Source organism: Aureococcus anophagefferens (genome assembly GCF_000186865.1).
Source record: "Aureococcus anophagefferens unplaced genomic scaffold AURANscaffold_6, whole genome shotgun sequence".
Classification (NCBI taxonomy): domain Eukaryota; class Pelagophyceae; order Pelagomonadales; family Pelagomonadaceae; genus Aureococcus; species Aureococcus anophagefferens.
This window is the reverse complement of record NW_008705566.1, coordinates 1,569,227-1,587,224: the sequence shown is the minus strand read 5'-3', so window position 1 is coordinate 1,587,224 and position 17,998 is coordinate 1,569,227. Positions and strand designations below refer to the sequence as shown.

The 17,998-nt window shown below is 70.5% G+C and overlaps 5 protein-coding genes across 5 annotated transcripts; all 5 read left to right on the top strand.

The window, feature by feature from the left end:
- Window positions 1-153: 153 nt before the first annotated feature.
- AURANDRAFT_53224 (hypothetical protein) lies at window positions 154-3,735 on the top strand (the record flags this gene model as incomplete). Its single annotated transcript, XM_009037565.1, has 2 exons — window positions 154-2,438; window positions 2,532-3,735. The coding sequence occupies 2 exons, from the start codon at window positions 207-209 to the stop codon at window positions 3,714-3,716; spliced, it is 3,417 nt and encodes a 1,138-aa protein (XP_009035813.1).
- A 5,973-nt stretch (window positions 3,736-9,708) lies between these two features.
- On the top strand, window positions 9,709-11,055 carry AURANDRAFT_24196 (hypothetical protein; the record flags this gene model as incomplete). The annotated part of the gene is made up of 1 exon (XM_009037566.1): window positions 9,709-11,055. The coding sequence occupies one exon, from the start codon at window positions 9,709-9,711 to the stop codon at window positions 11,053-11,055; it is 1,347 nt and encodes a 448-aa protein (XP_009035814.1).
- A 634-nt stretch (window positions 11,056-11,689) lies between these two features.
- AURANDRAFT_69755 (hypothetical protein) lies at window positions 11,690-13,172 on the top strand (the record flags this gene model as incomplete). The annotated part of the gene is made up of 2 exons (XM_009037567.1): window positions 11,690-12,867; window positions 13,069-13,172. Coding segments are annotated over 2 exons (1,242 nt in total), but the record flags the coding sequence as incomplete, so codon positions are not given.
- A 197-nt stretch (window positions 13,173-13,369) lies between these two features.
- AURANDRAFT_71336 (hypothetical protein) lies at window positions 13,370-14,282 on the top strand (the record flags this gene model as incomplete). Its single annotated transcript, XM_009037568.1, has 2 exons — window positions 13,370-14,063; window positions 14,132-14,282. 2 exons carry the CDS (start codon window positions 13,399-13,401, stop codon window positions 14,256-14,258), a joined length of 792 nt encoding a protein of 263 aa, XP_009035816.1.
- A 1,151-nt stretch (window positions 14,283-15,433) lies between these two features.
- Window positions 15,434-17,998, top strand: AURANDRAFT_63149 (hypothetical protein; the record flags this gene model as incomplete). The annotated part of the gene is made up of 1 exon (XM_009037569.1): window positions 15,434-17,998. One exon carries the CDS (start codon window positions 15,434-15,436, stop codon window positions 17,996-17,998), a length of 2,565 nt encoding a protein of 854 aa, XP_009035817.1.

Here is a 17,998-nt window from a genome sequence, read left to right as displayed (position 1 = left end):
CGAGCTGCGTTGACGCCTCCATGTGTGTGCTCAGGCCCTTGATGCGTCGGGCGTCAGGTGATAACACTATTCGGCCATCCCATGCTTTGGCATTTTGTGGACTTTGGCGACTTCACGGCGACTCAAAAGCACCATCCACACACTCGCCGTCGGCACACTGTTGTAAAAGCCTACGAGCGCCCGTCACCTACGAGCGCCCGTCCGCCATGGCCGTCGCCATTTATAAACACATTACCAAATTCGTCGACGACCTCCTCACCTTCGACGTGGACCCCCAGGAAGAATGGCGCGTGCTCGAGGTGAGCATCGGCGGCGAGCTCAACAAAGACACTTACTGCGACAACTCGATCATGACGCACAAGTACAACGCGCTGACGCTCATCCCGAAGTCGCTCTTCGAGCAGTTCCGGCGGACCGCGAACCAGTACTTCCTGCTCATCGGCCTCCTGATGATCATCGGGACGTACACCGACCTCTTCTACTCGCCGCTGTTGCCGTGGAGCACGATCACCCCGCTGTCCCTGATTCTGGCGATCACGATGACCAAGGAGGGCATCGAGGACCTGAAGCGGCATAAGAGCGACGAGCACGTGAACAACTCGGAGGCGCGGATCCTGTCGAACTCGCCCGAGACGCCGCCGGGGACCGTCGAGACCGTCGCGTGGAAGGCCATCGCGCCGGGCCAGATCGTCCTCGTCAAGGACCGCGAGGAGATCCCCGCGGACCTGGTGCTGCTCTGGAGCAGCGAGGGCGCGCAGTGCTACGTGGAGACGTCGAACATCGACGGCGAGACGAACCTGAAGATCAAGCGGCCCGCGACGGACTCGGCGAACGCGCCGCTGTTCCCGCACCCGGACGAGTCCAAGGGCGTCGGCATGACGCTCGAGTTCGAGGCGCCCTGCGCCAAGGTCCACAGCTTCGAGGGCACGCTGAAGCACGCCGGCGGCGAGATCGCGCTCGACGCGTCGCAGTTCCTCCTCCGCGGGAGCACGCTCCGGAACACGAAGCTCGCCGTCGGCGTCGTCGCCTACACGGGCAAGGACACGCGCCTCGTGCGCAACTCGCGGGACGTGCCGTCGAAGCTGGCGGAGCTCGAGCGCGTCGTGAACAACATGGTGCTCTTCCTCCTCGGCGCGATGGTCTGCATCACGACGATCTCCGTCGTCGCCTACTGCCTCTGGAACGAGAGCAACAAGAAGGACCTCTGGTACATGTGCTACAGCTACAAGCAGGACGGCGTGCCCGCGCTCTTCGACGAGAACTGCGGCAACAGCGACGGCCACAGCGACGGGTTCATGTGGTTCACGTTCTTCATCATCTACAACAACTTCATCCCCCTCTCCCTCTACGTGACCATCGAGATGATCAACTTATGCCAGGCGTTTTACGTCGACCGCGACCTCGAGATGTACGACGAGGCGTCGGACACGCCCGCGCTCGCGCGGACGTCGAACATGAACGCGGACCTCGGCATGATCGCGCACGTCTTCAGCGACAAGACGGGCACGCTCACGCAGAACATCATGACGTTCAAGGGCTGCGCCGTCGGCGGTGGCGTCTACGGCGGCGAGACGCGCATCGAGGCGCTCAAGCAGCTCGTCATCGCGGGCGACGGCGTCGAGCGCGACTTCGCGGCCATCATGGCCGTCTGCCACACCGTCGTCCCCGAGGTCCGCGAGGACGGGACGACGGGCTACCAGGCGGAGTCGCCCGACGAGGAGGCGCTCGTCGAGGGCGCCTGCGACCTCGGCCTCGCGTTCGCGTCGCGCACCGTCGACGTCGTCGACGTCGCGCTCGCGTCGACGAGCGGGACCGAGGGCGCGTCCCTGTCCTACACGGTCCTCGCGACCATCCCCTTCGACAGCACGCGCAAGCGCATGTCGGCGATCGTGCGGCTCCCGAACGGCAAGGTCCGCGTCATGACCAAGGGCGCCGACAACATCGTCTTCGGCCTCGCGGACGCCGCGGCGGGCTACGCCAAGGTTCCCGGCGGGCGCGAGGCCCTGAACGCGGACCTCGAGAAGTTCGCGTGCGACGGCCTGCGGACGCTCGTCCTCGCGCAGCGGGACGTGAGCGACCGCGAGTACGAGGCCTGGGCCGAGGCGTGGCACGCGGCGGAGACGGCCCTGGGCAGCGCGCGCAAGGAGAAGCTCGTCGCCGCGGCGGCGCTCATCGAGAAGGACCTGGCGATCGTCGGCGCGACGGCCATCGAGGACAAGCTCCAGGACGGCGTGCCGTCGACGATCGCCGAGCTCGCCAAGGCGGAGATCAAGCTCTGGGTCCTGACGGGGGACAAGATGGAGACGGCCATCAACATCGGCTACAGCGCGCGCCTCCTCACGCCCGACATGTACCTCGTCAAGCTCCCCGTCGAGGGCGCGGACGCGGGCCCGCTCGGCGACTACGGCGTCGCCGCGCAGCTCGAGGCCCTCGAGGCCGTCGTCGCCGCGCCCGTCGCGTCGGCCGCGAAGGCGCCCGCGGACAAGGTCCCGCTCATGGACGTCGAGGGCGGCGACGCGACCGCGACCGAGGCGGCGTCCCAGGGCGACCACCCGGCCCTCATCATCGAGGGCGCGACGGCCCTCGAGGCCATCCTCGGCGACGACGACCTCGAGAACCGCTTCCTGCGCCTCGCGAGCCGCTGCCGCGCCGTCGTCGCGTGCCGCGTGTCGCCCGCGCAGAAGCGGATCCTCGTCGGCCTCGTGCGCCGCAAGACGAACCCGGCGCCCATCACGCTCGCCATCGGCGACGGCGCCAACGACGTCGGCATGATCCAGGAGGCGAACATCGGCGTCGGCATCAGCGGCAAGGAGGGCCGCCAGGCCGTGAACAACGCGGATTTCGCGATCGCGCAGTTCCGGTTCCTGAAGCCGCTCCTCTTCCACCACGGCCGCAAGAACTACCGCCGCATGTCCAAGGTCATCATCTACAGCTTCTTCAAGAACATGGTCCTCACCTTCGTCCTCTTCTGCTTCCAGGCCGACTGCGCGTGGAGCGGCACGTCGTTCTACGAGAGCTGGGTCTACAGCGGCTTCAACTTCTTCCTCGGCCTCATCCCCCTCGCCATTGGCCTCTTCGACCACGACGTCGCCGACGCGACCGTGGACAAGTACCCGCGGCTCTACGCCGCGGGCCTCCACCGCATGGACCTCAACGTGACGAACATGGCCTACGGCACGCTCGAGGCCGTCGCCGCGTCGGTCGCCATCTACTACCTCCCGCGCGAGGTCTACTGGCGGCCCATGTCCGTCTGGCAGGACCACGGCAAGGCCATGGACGTCTGGGTCCTCGGCACCGCCGTCTTCGTCGGCATGGTCATGGCCATGATGGCCCGCGCGTGCCTCCTCGTCGACAGCTGGAACAAGGTCCAGCTCGGCTTCGTCGTCCTCCAGCACCTCATGCTCTTCACCTTCATCATCTTCATGGCCCAGGCCTACGTCGCCTGGTACGGCTTCTACGACTACGATTACTACGGCGTCGCCTACCACGCCTACGCGCTCCCCGTGTTCTGGCTCGTGAGCTGCGTCCTCGTGCCCACCGTCGTCTCCGCGCTCCAGCTCCTCGTCCTCGGCGTCCACCTCGACTTCTTCCCCTCCATCAACGACATCGGCAAGGAGCTCGACCACGGCCTCGTCGACGGCGAGCATGCGACCGTCACTGCGAGGCGACGTTCTGAGCCGGCAGATGCCGCGCCCGCAGCCTTAAGCCGCGCGTAAACTAACACACACGCCTCTTAGGCCCCCGCCGCGATCGCGGTGCAGACGCGGCCCACGCACGGCTTCTTCAGCTTGTTCTGCCCGCCGTTCTTCGGCTTGTCGAGGCAGTACTTGCAGGCGCCGCAGTCGAGCGCGCGGCAGCCCGCGCACTTCTTGCAGCGGGGGCGCCGCGTCGAAGTCGCCGCCGCGCGCCGCGGCGTGCCCTCGACGCGCGGCCGCTTCGGCGACCGCGGCGGCGTCTCGCCGCCGCCCTCCTCCGGCTCTTCGACGACGACGAGGGCCTCGTCGCCGCGGCGCTGCCAGTCCTCGAAGCGCGCGACGTCGATGCGCACCGTGTCCGGCTGGCATTTGCAGAACGTCGCGCGGCGGCCGACGGCGGCCCAGCGGTCCGTCGCGAAGTTCGTCGACTCGGCCGCGTTGAAGCCGTGGTTGAAGCCGCAGTGGTAGGCGTCGGGGAAGGTGATGACCATGTCGCCGGCGCGCTGGACGCACTCGACCATGTCGCCCTCGTACTGGAGGAGCCCGGGGGCGGCCGCCACGAGGTGCGGTGTGAGGAACGTGTTCTTGTGCCGGAGGAAGTCGCGGCACTGGCTCTGGGCCTCGGGGAAGTGGTCACCAGCCAAGCGCTCGAAGGCCCGGGACCGCTCCGGCGACAGCGCGTACCAGGACTTGGGCGCGCCGCAGTGGAGGTAGTTGATGCTGTAGAGGTTCGCGTCTTCGACGTGCCAAGCGAAGAACGCGCGCGGCGCCCCGAAGTAGAGCATGCCCCGGTTCACGCCGGGCATGGACGCGCCGACGCGCGCGAGGAAGGGCCGCAGGCGGCAGGAGGGCATGCCGTGCAGGTTCCAGCCGCTGCCCGCGCTTTCGTCCTCGCCCGCGAAGATCGACGCGTCGACGTCCGCGCCGTACTCCGGGGCCGGCTGCCCCTCGTTGGGGCCGATCGTGCGCCAGAAGTCCGCGGCGCGCCGCGCGACGTCCGCGGCGTCGGGGAAGTCGTCGGGCACGGCCGCGTCGTCGTCGCCGCGGCCCCGCGCGCGCACGCCGCGGCGCTCGAAGCGCGCGCGCTGCTCCTCCGCGCGCCGCGCGTCGTCGGCCTCGCGGCGCCGGGCCCAGGCGCGGAAGCCGGCGACGCTCGTCTTGTGCTGCGGGATGAGCGCGACGTCGAACGCGCCCTTGGCGCCCGTCGGGTTGGAGACGCACTGGCGCATCGGCCGCACGTCCGTCCGCGCGAGGCGCTGCGCCGCGCGGTCCGCCGCCGCCGCCTCCGCCGCCGTCGCGTCCTCGGGCCGCGGCGCGCCCATCAGCTCCGCGGCGACGGCCGCCGCGCCCTCGAACCAGCCGTCGGGCGGCGTGATCTTCACGATGCCGCGGCCGTTCGATTCGCGCTCCGCGCGCTCCAGCAAGCCGTCGAAGTCGCGGAACTCTTCCAGCGTCGGTCGGAGCGTGACGCAGGTCGTCCGCGACATGGCGGGTTTTGCGCTCGTAGGGTTCGCAACAGGCGCTTCTGCGCGGTCTATCGGCCGGCACAGCGTGCGGGTCTTTGGCTGCCACACGGGCGGCGCGCCGCGTGCGGCGCCCGCGCTCGGGTGTGCGCGCGCAGCGCTTCACTTCGCGCGGCTATCGGCCGCACCAGCCTCTGCTCGGGTCTTGCCACAGCGGCGCGGCGAGCCGGGCCGGCGCCGAGGAGGCCGCGCGTCCCGGGGTCGAGCTGGCCAGCCGTCCTCGCCCAAGAGCTCGCGCGCGTCCAGCGGCGCGGCGCCGCGGCACGACCGCGTCGGCTCGGTGCGCCGTAGCAGCGCGTCGTCGCCGCAGGCAGTGCGCCGAAGAGCCACGCCGCCGGGCGCTTCGCGCGTACCGGTTTAGCGACACCGCCAGCTGGCGCTTTGAAACCATGCCCGGCATGAGCAAGGACCAGAAGACGCTGGCCCTGGGCGCGGCGGCGGCCCTGGGCCTCGGCGCGCTCGTGTTCTGGGCGCTGAAGAAGCCGCCGCCGGAGAGCGGCGAGCTCGACGAGAAGGAGCCCGAGCCGATGGTCGTCGACGCGCCCGAGGCCGCGGCCGGCGGCGACGAGGCCAAGGTCTGCGCGGACGAGGTCAAGGCCGAGTTCAACGCGGCGAAGCAGAAGGCCTTCGAGCTCTTCAAGGCGTCGCCGCCGCGCTACGGCGACGCGGCGGCGTGGTTCAGCACGGCGATCGCGCTCGCCGAGGCGCACGCGAGTTTGGCGTCGCAGCGCGTCGCGCTCTACAACAACCGGAGCGCCTGCCGCGAGCGCTGCGACGACCTCGAGGCGTCGTTGAGCGACTGCGCCGTCGTCCTGGAGTCCAACGCCATGCACGCCAAGGTCCGGCGGCGGCGCGCGCGCATCTACGAGAAGCTCGGCCGCCCCGTCGAGGCGCTCGTGGAGATCTGCGCGGACCTGCTGATCCAGCGCGAGGCGTTCAAGAAGGCGCTCCAGGCCGGGCGCCAGGCCGAGCAGCCGACGCCCGTGGAGAACGTCGAGGCCGTCATGCGCGCGGTGGGCAAGCGCGCGGCCGAGGACGCGCTCGAGAAGCGGTCCGCGTCCGCGTCGTCGTTCGGCATGCCGTCGGCGAACACGATCACGCAGCTCCTCATGACCTACGTGGACTACGAGGCGCGCGTCGCCGAGGCCGCGCGCGAGGTCGACGCCGCGGGCTTCAAGGCCGAGCTCGAGGCCTCGCGCGGCGACGGCGCGAAGACCGCGGGCGTGCTCCTCCGCCGCGCGCGCAAGGCGACCTACGAGAAGCGCTACGAGGCGGCGCGCAAGGACGTGGAGCTCGCGGGCGTCGCCTACGAGCGGTCGCCGACGCCCGAGGCGTTCGGCGACGCGCTGGTCGCGGAGCTCCACCGGAGCGTCGGCCTCTACAAGCACCTCGCGCACGACCTCGCGGGCGCGTCCGCGGCCTACGAGGCGGCCCTGGCCAAGGAGTCCACCGTCGCCGGCAAGGTCGAGACGCGCGTCAAGGCCGCGGGCGTCTTCGTCGACGCGGGCGACATGGCGGCCGCGGACGCGCAGCTCGAGGCCGCGCTCGCGGACGACCCGGACCGGCGGCACGCGTCGGACGTCTTCATGCACCGGGCCCAGCTCCGCGTCATCCGCCGCGACCTCGAGGCGGCCCAGGCCGACCTCGAGGCCTGCATCGAGGCCGCGCCGGGCCACGTCCTCGCGCGGCTCCGGCTGGCGACGGTCTTGATCCACCGCGGCGCGCCGCCGGAGGCCATCGAGGCGCAGATCGCGGCGGCGGAGCGCCTCGCGCCGACCATGTCCGAGGTCTTCCAGGTCAAGGGCGAGATCCTCCTCGCGAAGCAGGACCTGCCGGGCGCCGTCGCGCAGTTCGACAAGGCCATCGCGCTCGACGCGTCCAACCCCGTGCCGCTCTACAACAAGGGCCTCACGCTGATCCAGATGAACCAGTTCGAGGCCCACAACGCCCAGAAGCTCTTCGAGGCGGCCCTCAAGGTCGACCCGACCTGCATGGTCGCGCTCATGCGCCTCTCGGAGCTCAAGCTCCAGCTCGCCGCGTCCTTCGACCAAGCGCAGGACGTCGTCGACATGCTCGGCGAGGCCATGGCCCACTGCCGCGACAAGGACGAGCTCATCGAGCTCTCCACCGTGCGCTGCATGGCCATCGCCCAGCTCTCCGCCGCCAAGGACGTCGGCCTCACGTCCTTCCAGATGTAGGCACCGGCGGACCGACCACCGCCGGCGCGCGCGCACACACACTAAGACCCGCGCGGCACACGCGTCACGTTCAAGGCAGCTGGGCGGCGGTGATGGAGGCTTGATGGCGCCGGCGAGGATGTTGAAGTGAAATTGCCGGATCGATGCATCCTAAACCGATGGGCTCGAACTTCGGTGCTTAGAATGGGGCCATAAGCGCCTTGGTCCGGCATCGTAGTGGTCGTTGGCAACGCAGAAAGATGCGACACGCAACGCGGCACATCACAACGCGACATCACGCAACGCGACAGCACCCAAGACTCCAGCACCAGAGACTCCATCGCGCACCGCTGCGACGGCGCGCCGCGACCGACGCCGATGCGTCGACGCTGACCATCGTCGCCGTCAACGACGTCTACGAGCTCGACCACCTGCCGCGGCTGAAGACGCTCCTGGACCGCGTCCGCGCGACGCGGCCGCATACCATCGCGACGCTCGCGGGCGACTTCGTGTCGCCGTCCGTGCTCAGCGGCCTCGACCGCGGCCGGGGCATGGTCCGCGTGCTCAACCTCGTCGGCGTCGACTTCGCGTGCCTCGGCAACCACGAGGCCGACGTCGGCCTCGCCGCGCTTGCGCGGCGCTGCGGCGAGTTCGAGGGCGCGGTGCTCAACGGCAACGTGCCGGGGGCCGTGCCCGGCCTCGCGGCGACGGCGACGGTCCTCGGCGGCCGCGTGGGCCTCCTGGGCCTCCTGACGTCGGAGCCGGGCGTCTTCCGCGGCGACACGTTCCGGGGCCTCGAGATCGCGGACAGCCTCGCGACCGCGGAAACGCTCGCGCGCGAGCTCCGGGCAAACGGCTGCGAGCGCGTCGTCGCGCTCACGCACCAGTCCCTCGCCGCCGACGACGCGCTCGCGCGGAGCGGCTGCGTGGACCTGATCCTCGGCGGCCACGAGCACGAGGTCATCCTCGCGGGCACGGACCGGTGCCCCGTCGTCAAAGCCGGCGCGGACCAGGGCAGCACAAGGGTGATTCAACGTCGCTTCAACATGAGTGTTCCGCGCACGCGCGTTCCGGAAAAAGCATCCACGCGTCGAGAGCGCTCCGAGAGATGATCGCTCGTCCAAAAATTAGCCGAAACGAGTGGAAACCGGCCGAGCTAGGAGCCTTTGAAGTTGGGAATTTCGCTCTCTTGTCCTGCCCAGGCGCGGACGCGACGACGGCCGCGGTCTGCGACCTCGACGTCGTCGCGGGGACCGCGGCCGTGGCCTTCGAGGACGTGGCCTCCCACGCCGAGGACCCGGCCGTCGCGGCCGCGTGCGCCGACCAGACGGACATGCTCGCGGCGCTCGACGCGGAGAAGGTCGTCCGCGGCGCGGGGCCGCTGTCGTCGCGGCGGACGCGCTTCGAGCAGACGTCCGTCGGGACCGCGCTCTGCACGGCGACGCGGGCCTGGTTCGGCTGCGACGCCGCGGCGGTCAACGGGGGCAGCGTCAAGGGCGACCGCGACTACGGCGGCGACGCGCTCTCGTTCCTCGACCTGCGCCGCGAGCTGCCGTTTCCTACCAAAATGGTCGTCGTCGACCTGCCGGGGGCCGTGCTCGCGGACGCCGTCGCGCACTCGCGGTCGCCGGGCGCGAACGAGCGGGGCTTCCTCCAGCTCTGCGACGCCTGCGACGTCGACGGCGCCGGCGCGCTGGCGGCCGTCGGCGGCGCGCCCCTCGACCGGCGCAGAACCTACGCCGTCGCGCTGCCGCGGAACCTCTTCAAGGGCATCTTCGACGTGCGGCCCCTCGTCGACTTCGCGGCAAAGGGCGGCCTCGGGTCCGAGGACGACTTCCTGCCCATGCTCAACTGCGTCCTGTATCTCCACGCGCACGGCCTCTGGCGGCGCCTCGGCAGCTTCGACGAGCTGGACCTGGACGGCGACGGCCAGCTCACGCGGGACGAGGTCGCCGTCGCGCTCGAGCGGCGCAACGGCGCGCCGCCGTCGCCCATCTTCCTGGACAACGTCATGGCCGCCATCGACCTCGACAACTCCGGCACCATCGACCGCGACGAGTTCGCGGAGGGCGTGGGCCGCTAATGTGTGTTTTTGTGGACTGGACGAAGTAGTGGACGGCAACACGAGTCCAATTTGCCGATGGTGCCTTTGCGAATTGAAGTGAAGCCGCGCTTCTTCGAGCCTCGCCGTCGCATCTGTTGTCGAGACATCAAGCACTCTTTCACACCATGAAGGCCTCCCTCCTCTTGCTCGCCGGCGCCACGGCCTTCGCCCCGGCGTCCAAGCTGTCGCAGACGCCGCGCCAGGTGGCGATGGCCGCCGAGGGCGCGGGCACGATCACGGCCGTCAAGGCCTGCGAGATCCTCGACTCGCGGGGCAACCCGACGGTCGAGGTGGAGATGTTCACGTCGCTGGGCATGTTCCGCGCGTCCGTGCCCTCCGGCGCGTCGACGGGCGTGCACGAGGCCTGCGAGCTGCGCGACGGCGACAAGGGCCGCTACCTCGGCAAGGGGTGCCTCCAGGCGGTCAAGAACGTGAACGAGGTCCTGGGCCCGGCGGTCTGCGGCATGGACGCGGCGGACCAGCGCGCCATCGACAACCTCTGCATCGACCTCGACGGCACGCCGAACAAGGCGAACCTCGGCGCGAACGCGATCCTCGGCGTGTCGCTCGCGGCGGCCAAGGCGGGCGCGGCGGCCAAGGGCGTGCCGCTCTACAAGCACATCGCGGACCTCGCGGGCAACAGCGAGGCCAACGTGCTGCCCGTGCCGGCCTTCAACGTCATCAACGGCGGCTCCCACGCGGGCAACAAGCTCGCGTTCCAGGAGTACTTCATCATCCCCACGGGCGCGAGCTCCTTCTCCGAGGGCCTCCGCGTGGGCACGGAGTGCTACCACGCGCTCAAGAAGATCATCAAGGACAAGTTCGGCGGCGACGCGACGCTCATCGGCGACGAGGGCGGCTTCGCGCCGCCCTGCGACGCGCGGGAAGGCGTCGAGCTCGTCATGGAGGCGATCACGGCCGCGGGCTACGAGGGCATGTGCGAGATCGGCATGGACGTCGCCGCGTCCGAGTTCAAGGTCGACGGCGAGGACTGCTACGACCTCGGCACCTTCTACCCCGCGGACGAGCGCGACGACCCGAAGCTCAAGATGACCGCGGCCGAGCTCGCGGACTTCTACGCGGACCTCTGCGCCGAGTACCCCATCGTCACCATCGAGGACGCCTTCGACCAGGACGACTGGGCCGCCTGGACCAACTTCTCGCCCAAGGTCCGCGCGACGGTCCAGTCCGTCGGCGACGACATCACCGTCACGAACCCGTCGCGCATCAAGCGCGCCATCGAGGAGGACGCCTGCAACGCGCTCCTCCTCAAGGTCAACCAGATCGGCTCCGTCTCCGAGTCCATCGACGCCGTCAAGATGTCCAAGCAGGCGGGCTGGGGCATCATGACGAGCCACCGGTCCGGCGAGACGGAGGACACGTACATCGCCGACATCGCCGTGGGCCTCTGCACGGGCCAGATCAAGACGGGCGCGCCCTGCCGCAGCGAGCGCCTCGCCAAGTACAACCAGCTCCTCCGCATCGAGTCCGAGCTCGGCGACGACGCCGTCTACGCGGGCAAGACGTGGCGCGCGCCCAAGTGGATGGGCGAGTGAAGCGGCCCCGCCCCGATCGGCCCCAAGCTCCCCCTCTCCCCTTCGCCGTAGCTGCTAAACCCGGCCTCGCTTACGACTGCCCCCCCTCGGACGCGCGCGCGGCCTCGACGAGCCGCTTCGCGTTCTGCCCGGAGATGGAGTCGAGCTTCGCGTCCGGCGTCCCCAACAAGTACTCGTCGATGCCGCCGGCCTTGTCGATGCAGCGCAGGGCGTGCGTCGTCACGTTGAAGCGCAGCCAGCAGCCGAGCGACGCGCTCCAGAGCCGCTTCCGCTGCGCGTTCGGCTTGAACGTCCGCCGCGTCTTCCGGTGCGAGAACGACACGTTGTTCCCGGAGCGCACGTCCTTGCCCGCGTAGATGCCCCGCTTGCTCCGCCCCGACGCGAACTCGCGCGCGGCGCAGGCGCCGAGCGGCGGCGAGAGCGGTGCTGCTCGTGCGGCGAAGGCCGGCGCGGGGCGAAAGGCCAGGAGGCGCGACGAGCCGGCGCGGAGCATCGATGCGATCGCTCTCCGGTCCCGTGGCGGGTTTATAAGCTGTCGTCGGCCGCGCGCGCGACGCGTCGGTGGCGGCGTGGGTGGCGAGCCGCTCGCTGAGCTTGAGGCGAGAAACGCCTTGCACCTCGGAGCGCGACGACCACTCGCTCGCCCACCGCCGCCTCCGTGCGACCGACAAGATGGCCTCGAAGACGGTGGTCATCGCGTCGACGGCCCGCACGGGCCTGGCCAAGAGTTTCCGCGGCGGCTTCAACAAGACCCACGGCGCGGCCATGCTGGGCCACACGATCCAGCACGCCATCGAGCGCGCGGGCGTGCACCCGAGCGAGGTCGACGACGTCATCGCCGGCTGCGGCTTCGGCGAGGGCGCGACGGGCATGAACATCGCGCGCAACGCGGCGCTCTGGGCCGGCTGCCCGGCGACGACGTCGGGCGCGACGATCAACCGCTTCTGCTCCTCGGGCCTCCAGGCCGTGGCGTCCGCGGCGATGCACGTGGGCTCCGGCGCCGCCGACGTCGCGATCGGCTGCGGCGTCGAGTCCATCTCCATGGTCCAGCCCGTCGTCGCGAAGACGACGGTCGTCGAAAAGAAGCTCATGGGGAGTTACCCGGCGCTGTGGATGCCCATGATCGAGACGGCGGACATCGTCGCGGCCAAGTACGGCGTCTCCCGGGAGGACCAGGACGCCTACGCCGTGGAATGCCAGGCGCGCACGGCCGCCGCGCAGGCCGCGGGCTTCTACGACGACGAGATCGTGCCCATGGACACGGTCATGTCCGTCAAGGATAAGGAGACGGGCGAGGTCTCGGAGGTCGCCTACACCGTGACCAAGGACGAGTGCAACCGGCCGGGCACGACGCTCGCCAGCGTCGAGAAGCTCGCGCCCGTCCGCGGCGACGACGACGCGTCGGCGACGATCACGGCCGGCAACGCGAGCCAGCTGAGCGACGGCGCGTCGTCCTGCGTCGTCATGGACGGCGACCTCGCGGCGAAGCGCGGCACGGCGCCCCTGGGCATCTTCAAGGGCTTCGCGGTCGGCGGCTGCGCGCCCGAGGAGATGGGCGTCGGGCCCGTCGTCGCCGTGCCGAAGCTGCTGGCCAAGGCGGGGCTGACCGTGGACGACATCGACCTCTGGGAGATCAACGAGGCCTTCGCCGTCGTGCCGCTCCACGCCATGCGCGTGCTCGGCGTCGACCCGGCGAAGTGCAACGTCAACGGCGGCTCCATCGCCATCGGCCACCCCTTCGGCATGACGGGCTCGCGCATGGTCGGCCACGTGCTCCTCGAGGGCCAGCGCCGCAAGGCCAAGCACGTAGTGGCGCGTCCGCCCGCGTCCGTTCCTCTCTTGACCCGGCCCGATGACGAAGAACTTCCCAAAGACCAGAACTCAAATTTTGACCCATTTTTGAACCCCCGTGTGGAGGAGATCGTCTAGGACGTTTCCGAGGGCTTCCCTGCCTTCCCTTCCTTCTTTGTGTTCAATTTCCGCGCGCCGCGCCGACGCCGCGCCGCACGCAGGTCACGATGTGCATCGGCGGCGGCATGGGCGCCGCGGGGCTCTTCGAGGTCGTCCACTGAGCGCGCCGCGACCATGACGCCTGGTTTAACACAAAAAACACGCCGATGAATTTGCCACGCCTCTTGGGCGTGGAAGGGGCGTTGGCGGTGCGACGGACGCCGTCGCGGGCGAGGCCTCGGGCAGCGCGGCGCGGCCTGGGAGGCGTCCTGGAGGCCTTCCTGGGCGCCGCGGCGCCGGCGCCACGACTTGAGCCGACGCCGGCGACGTCGATCAGCCTGAGGTCCAAGTGGCAGCCAGCGGCGCCGCCGGCGCCGACCGCTTCGGCCAAAAATGGGCGACGACTCCCGGGAGCGGAAGACGCTCCGCGACCCCTCGTCGAGCTGGATTGAGCGCATGCGCGAGACGCCGAACCTGTCCCGCAACTCGGTGCTCATCGAGCCGCTCGAGGGCGGCCCGCCGCCGCCGCCGCCGGGCAAGGGCAAGGGCAAGGGCAAGGGCGCGTTCTCGCCGCGGGACTACGGCCGCGGCGGCGGCGGCGACTACCGCGACCGCGACCGCGACCGCGACCGCAGCCCGCGCGGCTACTCGGACCGCGACCGCGGCGGCGGCCGCGGCGGCTACGGCGGCGGCCGCGGCGGCGGCCGCGGCGGCCCCGGGCGCGACGGCGACTGGCCGTGCCCGAACTGCTCGAACGTGAACTTCGCGCGGCGCGACGAGTGCAACCGCTGCGGCGAGTGCAAGCCCATGTCCGCGGGCGGCAAGGGCGGCGGCGACCACCGCGACCGGGGCCAGGGCGGCAAGGGCCGGCGGCCGGAGCCCGGCGACTGGAACTGCGCGGCCTGCGGGAACCTGAACTGGAAGAAGCGGCTCATGTGCAACAAGTGCGGCGTCTCCAAGCCCGACGGCGCGGGCGGCGACCGCGAGGGCCGCGCGGGCGGCTACAACGAGCGGCAAAGTGACCGCGACTACGCGAAGCCCCAGGTCGAGGAGGACGGGTACGACGAGTTTGCTCTCCGCGCCGGCCCGCGCGCATTCCGCCGCGCGCACCGCCCCCGTCCCACAGGTTCGGCCGCAAGAAGAAGTCGAAGAAGGACCGGGCGACGCGCGAGGCGGAGGCGCTCGCGCGCCTCGAGGCCGGCGAGTCCGGCGAGTCCGGCGGCGCGAAGCGGAGGCGCTACGGCGAGCTCTAGGCGGCTGTTTTAGTGTGTGTGCGGTTCGGCTCCTCGTGTGTACACGTGGTGGGGCGGGGGGGCGGGAGGCGACGCGGCGCGGCTTCGGGGTGCGCGCGCTCTAGAGATGTCCTGGCAGTGTCTTGCTCTAGTTGGCCTTGAGGCCCTCGTACTTGCCCTTGAGGATGTAGAGCACGGTGGAGAAGACCATGAGCAGGGGCACGTCGCCGTAGGGCATGACGTGGCCCCACTCGCGCTCCCAGTCGTTGAGCGCGCCGAAGATCATCGCGACGCCGTGCGCGCCGAACGCGCCGAAGATGCAGAAGTTGACGAGCCACGCGCACTTGTCGAGGTTGTCGTCGAAGGACGCGCCGATCATGCAGAGGCCGAGGACGAAGTAGGTCGAGATGAGCATCATCTCGAACTCGAGCGTCGTGTTACCCTTCTCATCGTAATGGTCGGGGCTCCACGCGTAGCCGGCCTTGCTGTCGAAGTAGTAGCGGTCGCCGTAGATGAAGATGTAGAAGGTGAGGTTGGCGAAGCCGATGACGCGGATCGCGTAGCGGTACCTGGAGCGACGGGGGAGGCGGTCGAGCGTCCGGCGCGCATCGGGGTGGTTCTTCGCGATCGGTCGAGGTGGTCGAGCGACGATAGCATCGGGGCGGTCGCGCGTGCGGGTCGCGGTTCTTCGCGATCGGTCGAGGCGGTCGAGCGACGATCGCGCCGCGGTTCGCGCGGTCGGCGCCGGTCGGGGCGTTTCTTGGCGATCGGGCCACACACGCGATAGTCCCTCGCGATCGCCACACATGCGCTCTGAGAACACGCGCGATGGCTCTCGCGCCCGCGACGGTGGATACACACGCGATTTCTCCCCCTTCCGGTCGATTTTCTCGCAATTTTTCACTCAGCGGCGGTGTCGTGGGGACGCCGAGAGTACATACTGGTCTTCGACGGAGAGAGGCATGATTGTGTTGAGCGTAGAAGTTGGATATCGAGTTGCGCTGCGGGTCGAGGAATTTGTGGCGAGAGCTTCAAAAAACGCTCTTGAAGTCCTGTAAAACGAGCGGCATCGACGTCTGCAACGCCTGTCGGGAGAGCGCCGACATCCTCGTCGTCGGTTCCGGGCAGCCCGCATCGACGTCTGCAACGCCTGGGTGAGCGCCGACATCCTCGTCGTCAGTTCCGGGCAGCCCGCAATGGGCGCCGCCGCGTCCCTCGCGGACGAGCACCTCGAGTGCGAGCTCACGTTGGCGGAGGCCAGGAAGCTCGTGCCCGCGGGTACCTGGGACGCGCGCTGGGACGGCCAGTTCGCGGCGACGTCCGGCACGATGACGAAGAGCGTGGCCATGATGCTGCTGGCGCAGCGCGTGGAACAGCTCGGCGCCGCGGGTTTGGACTGGGGCGACGAGGTGCTGCCGCCCGTCGAGGCGCAGTACGTCCTCGCGGCGGGCGGCGTGAAGCATCTCACGGCGCTCGTCGAGACGGCCGACGCGGCGACGCCGGAGCTGACGACGCGCTGCGGCGGCGTCGTCGACGCGTCGCTCGCCCTGGAGGCGTCGCTGCGGGCCGCGCGCGTGCGCCAGGTCGAGGCCGACGCGCGCGCGGCGCTCGCCGCGACGCGGGGCCGCCCCGTCGTCACGGGCCGCCGCGGGCCCCTCGAGGTGAAGCCGCCGAAGCGCCGGAGCGACGCGAGCTTCTTCTACGAGTGCATCATCACGAAGCTCGACGACGACAAGCGCGACCTGCAGCGCCAGCTCGCCGAGGAGCGCGCGCGCGTCGCGTGGATGGACGCGTCGTGCGCGTCGAACGCGGCCAAGGCCGCCAGGGCCGTCGCGCGGAAGAACGAGCTCAAGGACCTGCTCAAGGAGGAGCGCGGCCTGCGCGCCGAGCTCGAGTTCCACGACGCCGAGCTCGACCGGAGCCTCGCGGCGGCCGCGAGCGAGTGCGCGAAGTCGTCGGCGGACGCGACGCGGTTCGGCGCGGGCCTCCGCGACGGCGCGGCGGCGAACCTCAAGCTCAGCGACGCGAACCGCGACCTCGCCGCGAAGCTCGACGCAGCGCGGGCGTCCGTCGGCGGCGTCTTCGACGTGCGGTTCCGGGGCAACCCCTCGAAGGCCTTCGCCGCGGAGATCCTCGGGTCGAACGACGACGGCACGTTCGACGTGCGCTACCGCGACGGCGACGTCGAACGGAGCGTCCCCGCGGCCTGGATGACGCTGCTGCCCGGCGGCGCCTGCGCCGTCGCGGCCGGCGACTGCGTCGAGGCGCGCCACGCGGGCAAGCCCGAGTACGTCCTGGGCCTCGTCGACGCCGTCGACGACGACGGTCTGTGCGACGTCCACTTCCCGGGCCTGGGCATCGGCGGCACGGACGAGGCGAAGATCCCCCGGGCGCTCGTGCGGCGCATCCGCGCGACGGTCGTCGAGGGCTCCAAGGTCGAGGCGCGCCGCGCGGGCGGCGACGCCTTCGAGCCCGGCGTCGTGAAAAAGGTCGACGAGTCCGGCGACGTCTTCGACGTCGCCTACCTCTTCGGCGAGGGCGAGGCGGGCGTGGCGCGGGACTCGGTGCGGCCGCGCTTCGACCGCAACGAGCCCGTCGAGGCGCGCTACAAGGGCCGCGAGAAGTACTACCCGGGCAAGATCGACGGCGTCCAGGGCGACGGGTCCTACGACATCTGGTACTGCGACGGCGAGACGGAGATCGGCGTGCGAGCCGACATGATCCGCGTCGACCCCGGCTTCGCGATCACGCCGAAGAAGGCCGACCCGCCCAAGGCCGACCCGCCCAAGGCCGACCCGCCGCAGTCGCCGCCGTCGCCGGCGAAGCTCCGGGCCCCCTTCGCGACGGGCGACGCCTGCGAGGCGCGCTACCAGGACGGCAAGGAGTGGTGGCCCGGCGTCGTCGCGCGGAACAACGGCGAGGGCACCTACGACGTCGACTTTGCCGGGGGCGAGCGCGAGTCGAAGATCCCCCTCGACCGGCTCCGGGGCGCCGCGGCCCGGCCCGGCGTCTTCTCCGTCGGCGACGCGGTCCAGGCGCTCTACAAGGGCAAGAAGCGGTGGTACGCGGGGCGCGTCGCGAAGGACCACGGCGACGGCGCCTACGACGTCTCGTACGAGGACGGCGACGCGGAGGTCGCCGTGCCGGGGAACCTGATCCGACGGCCCGTCGCCGCCGCCGCGCCGGACGCGCCCGCCGACGGCGAACTGCCCGCGTTCAAGTTCGCCGTCGGCGAGCGCGTCCTCGCGCGCTACAAGGGCAAGGAAAAGTCGTTCCCGGGCGTCGTCTCCGCGCGCAACGGCGACGGCACCTACGCCGTCGACTACGACGACGGCGACAAGGAGCCCGCGGTGCCCGAGGACCACATCCAAATATACATCGAGATCGACTTCCAAAAGCATGTGAAGGTGCCGAGGAAATTCAAGCTCGCGCCGCCGGTGAAACCGGCGCCCGAGCCTGAAGCGACGGCGCCCGAGCCGGTCGCGGCTCCCGAGCTGGAGCCCGAGCCCGCGCCCGAGCCGGAGCCCGAAGCGGAGCCCGAGCCCGAGGCGGAGCCGGAGCCCGAGCCCGAGCCCGAGCCCGAGCCGGAGCCGGAGCCGTTCTTCAATCTCGGCGAGGCCGTCGTCGCGCGGTACAAGGGGCGGGGCAAGTTCTACCCGGGCAAGATCGCCAAGGTCCACGGCGACGAGACGTACGACGTCGAGTACGACAGCGGCGAGTTCGAGGAGCGCGTGAGCAGCGACCTCATCGAGTCGCCGTGA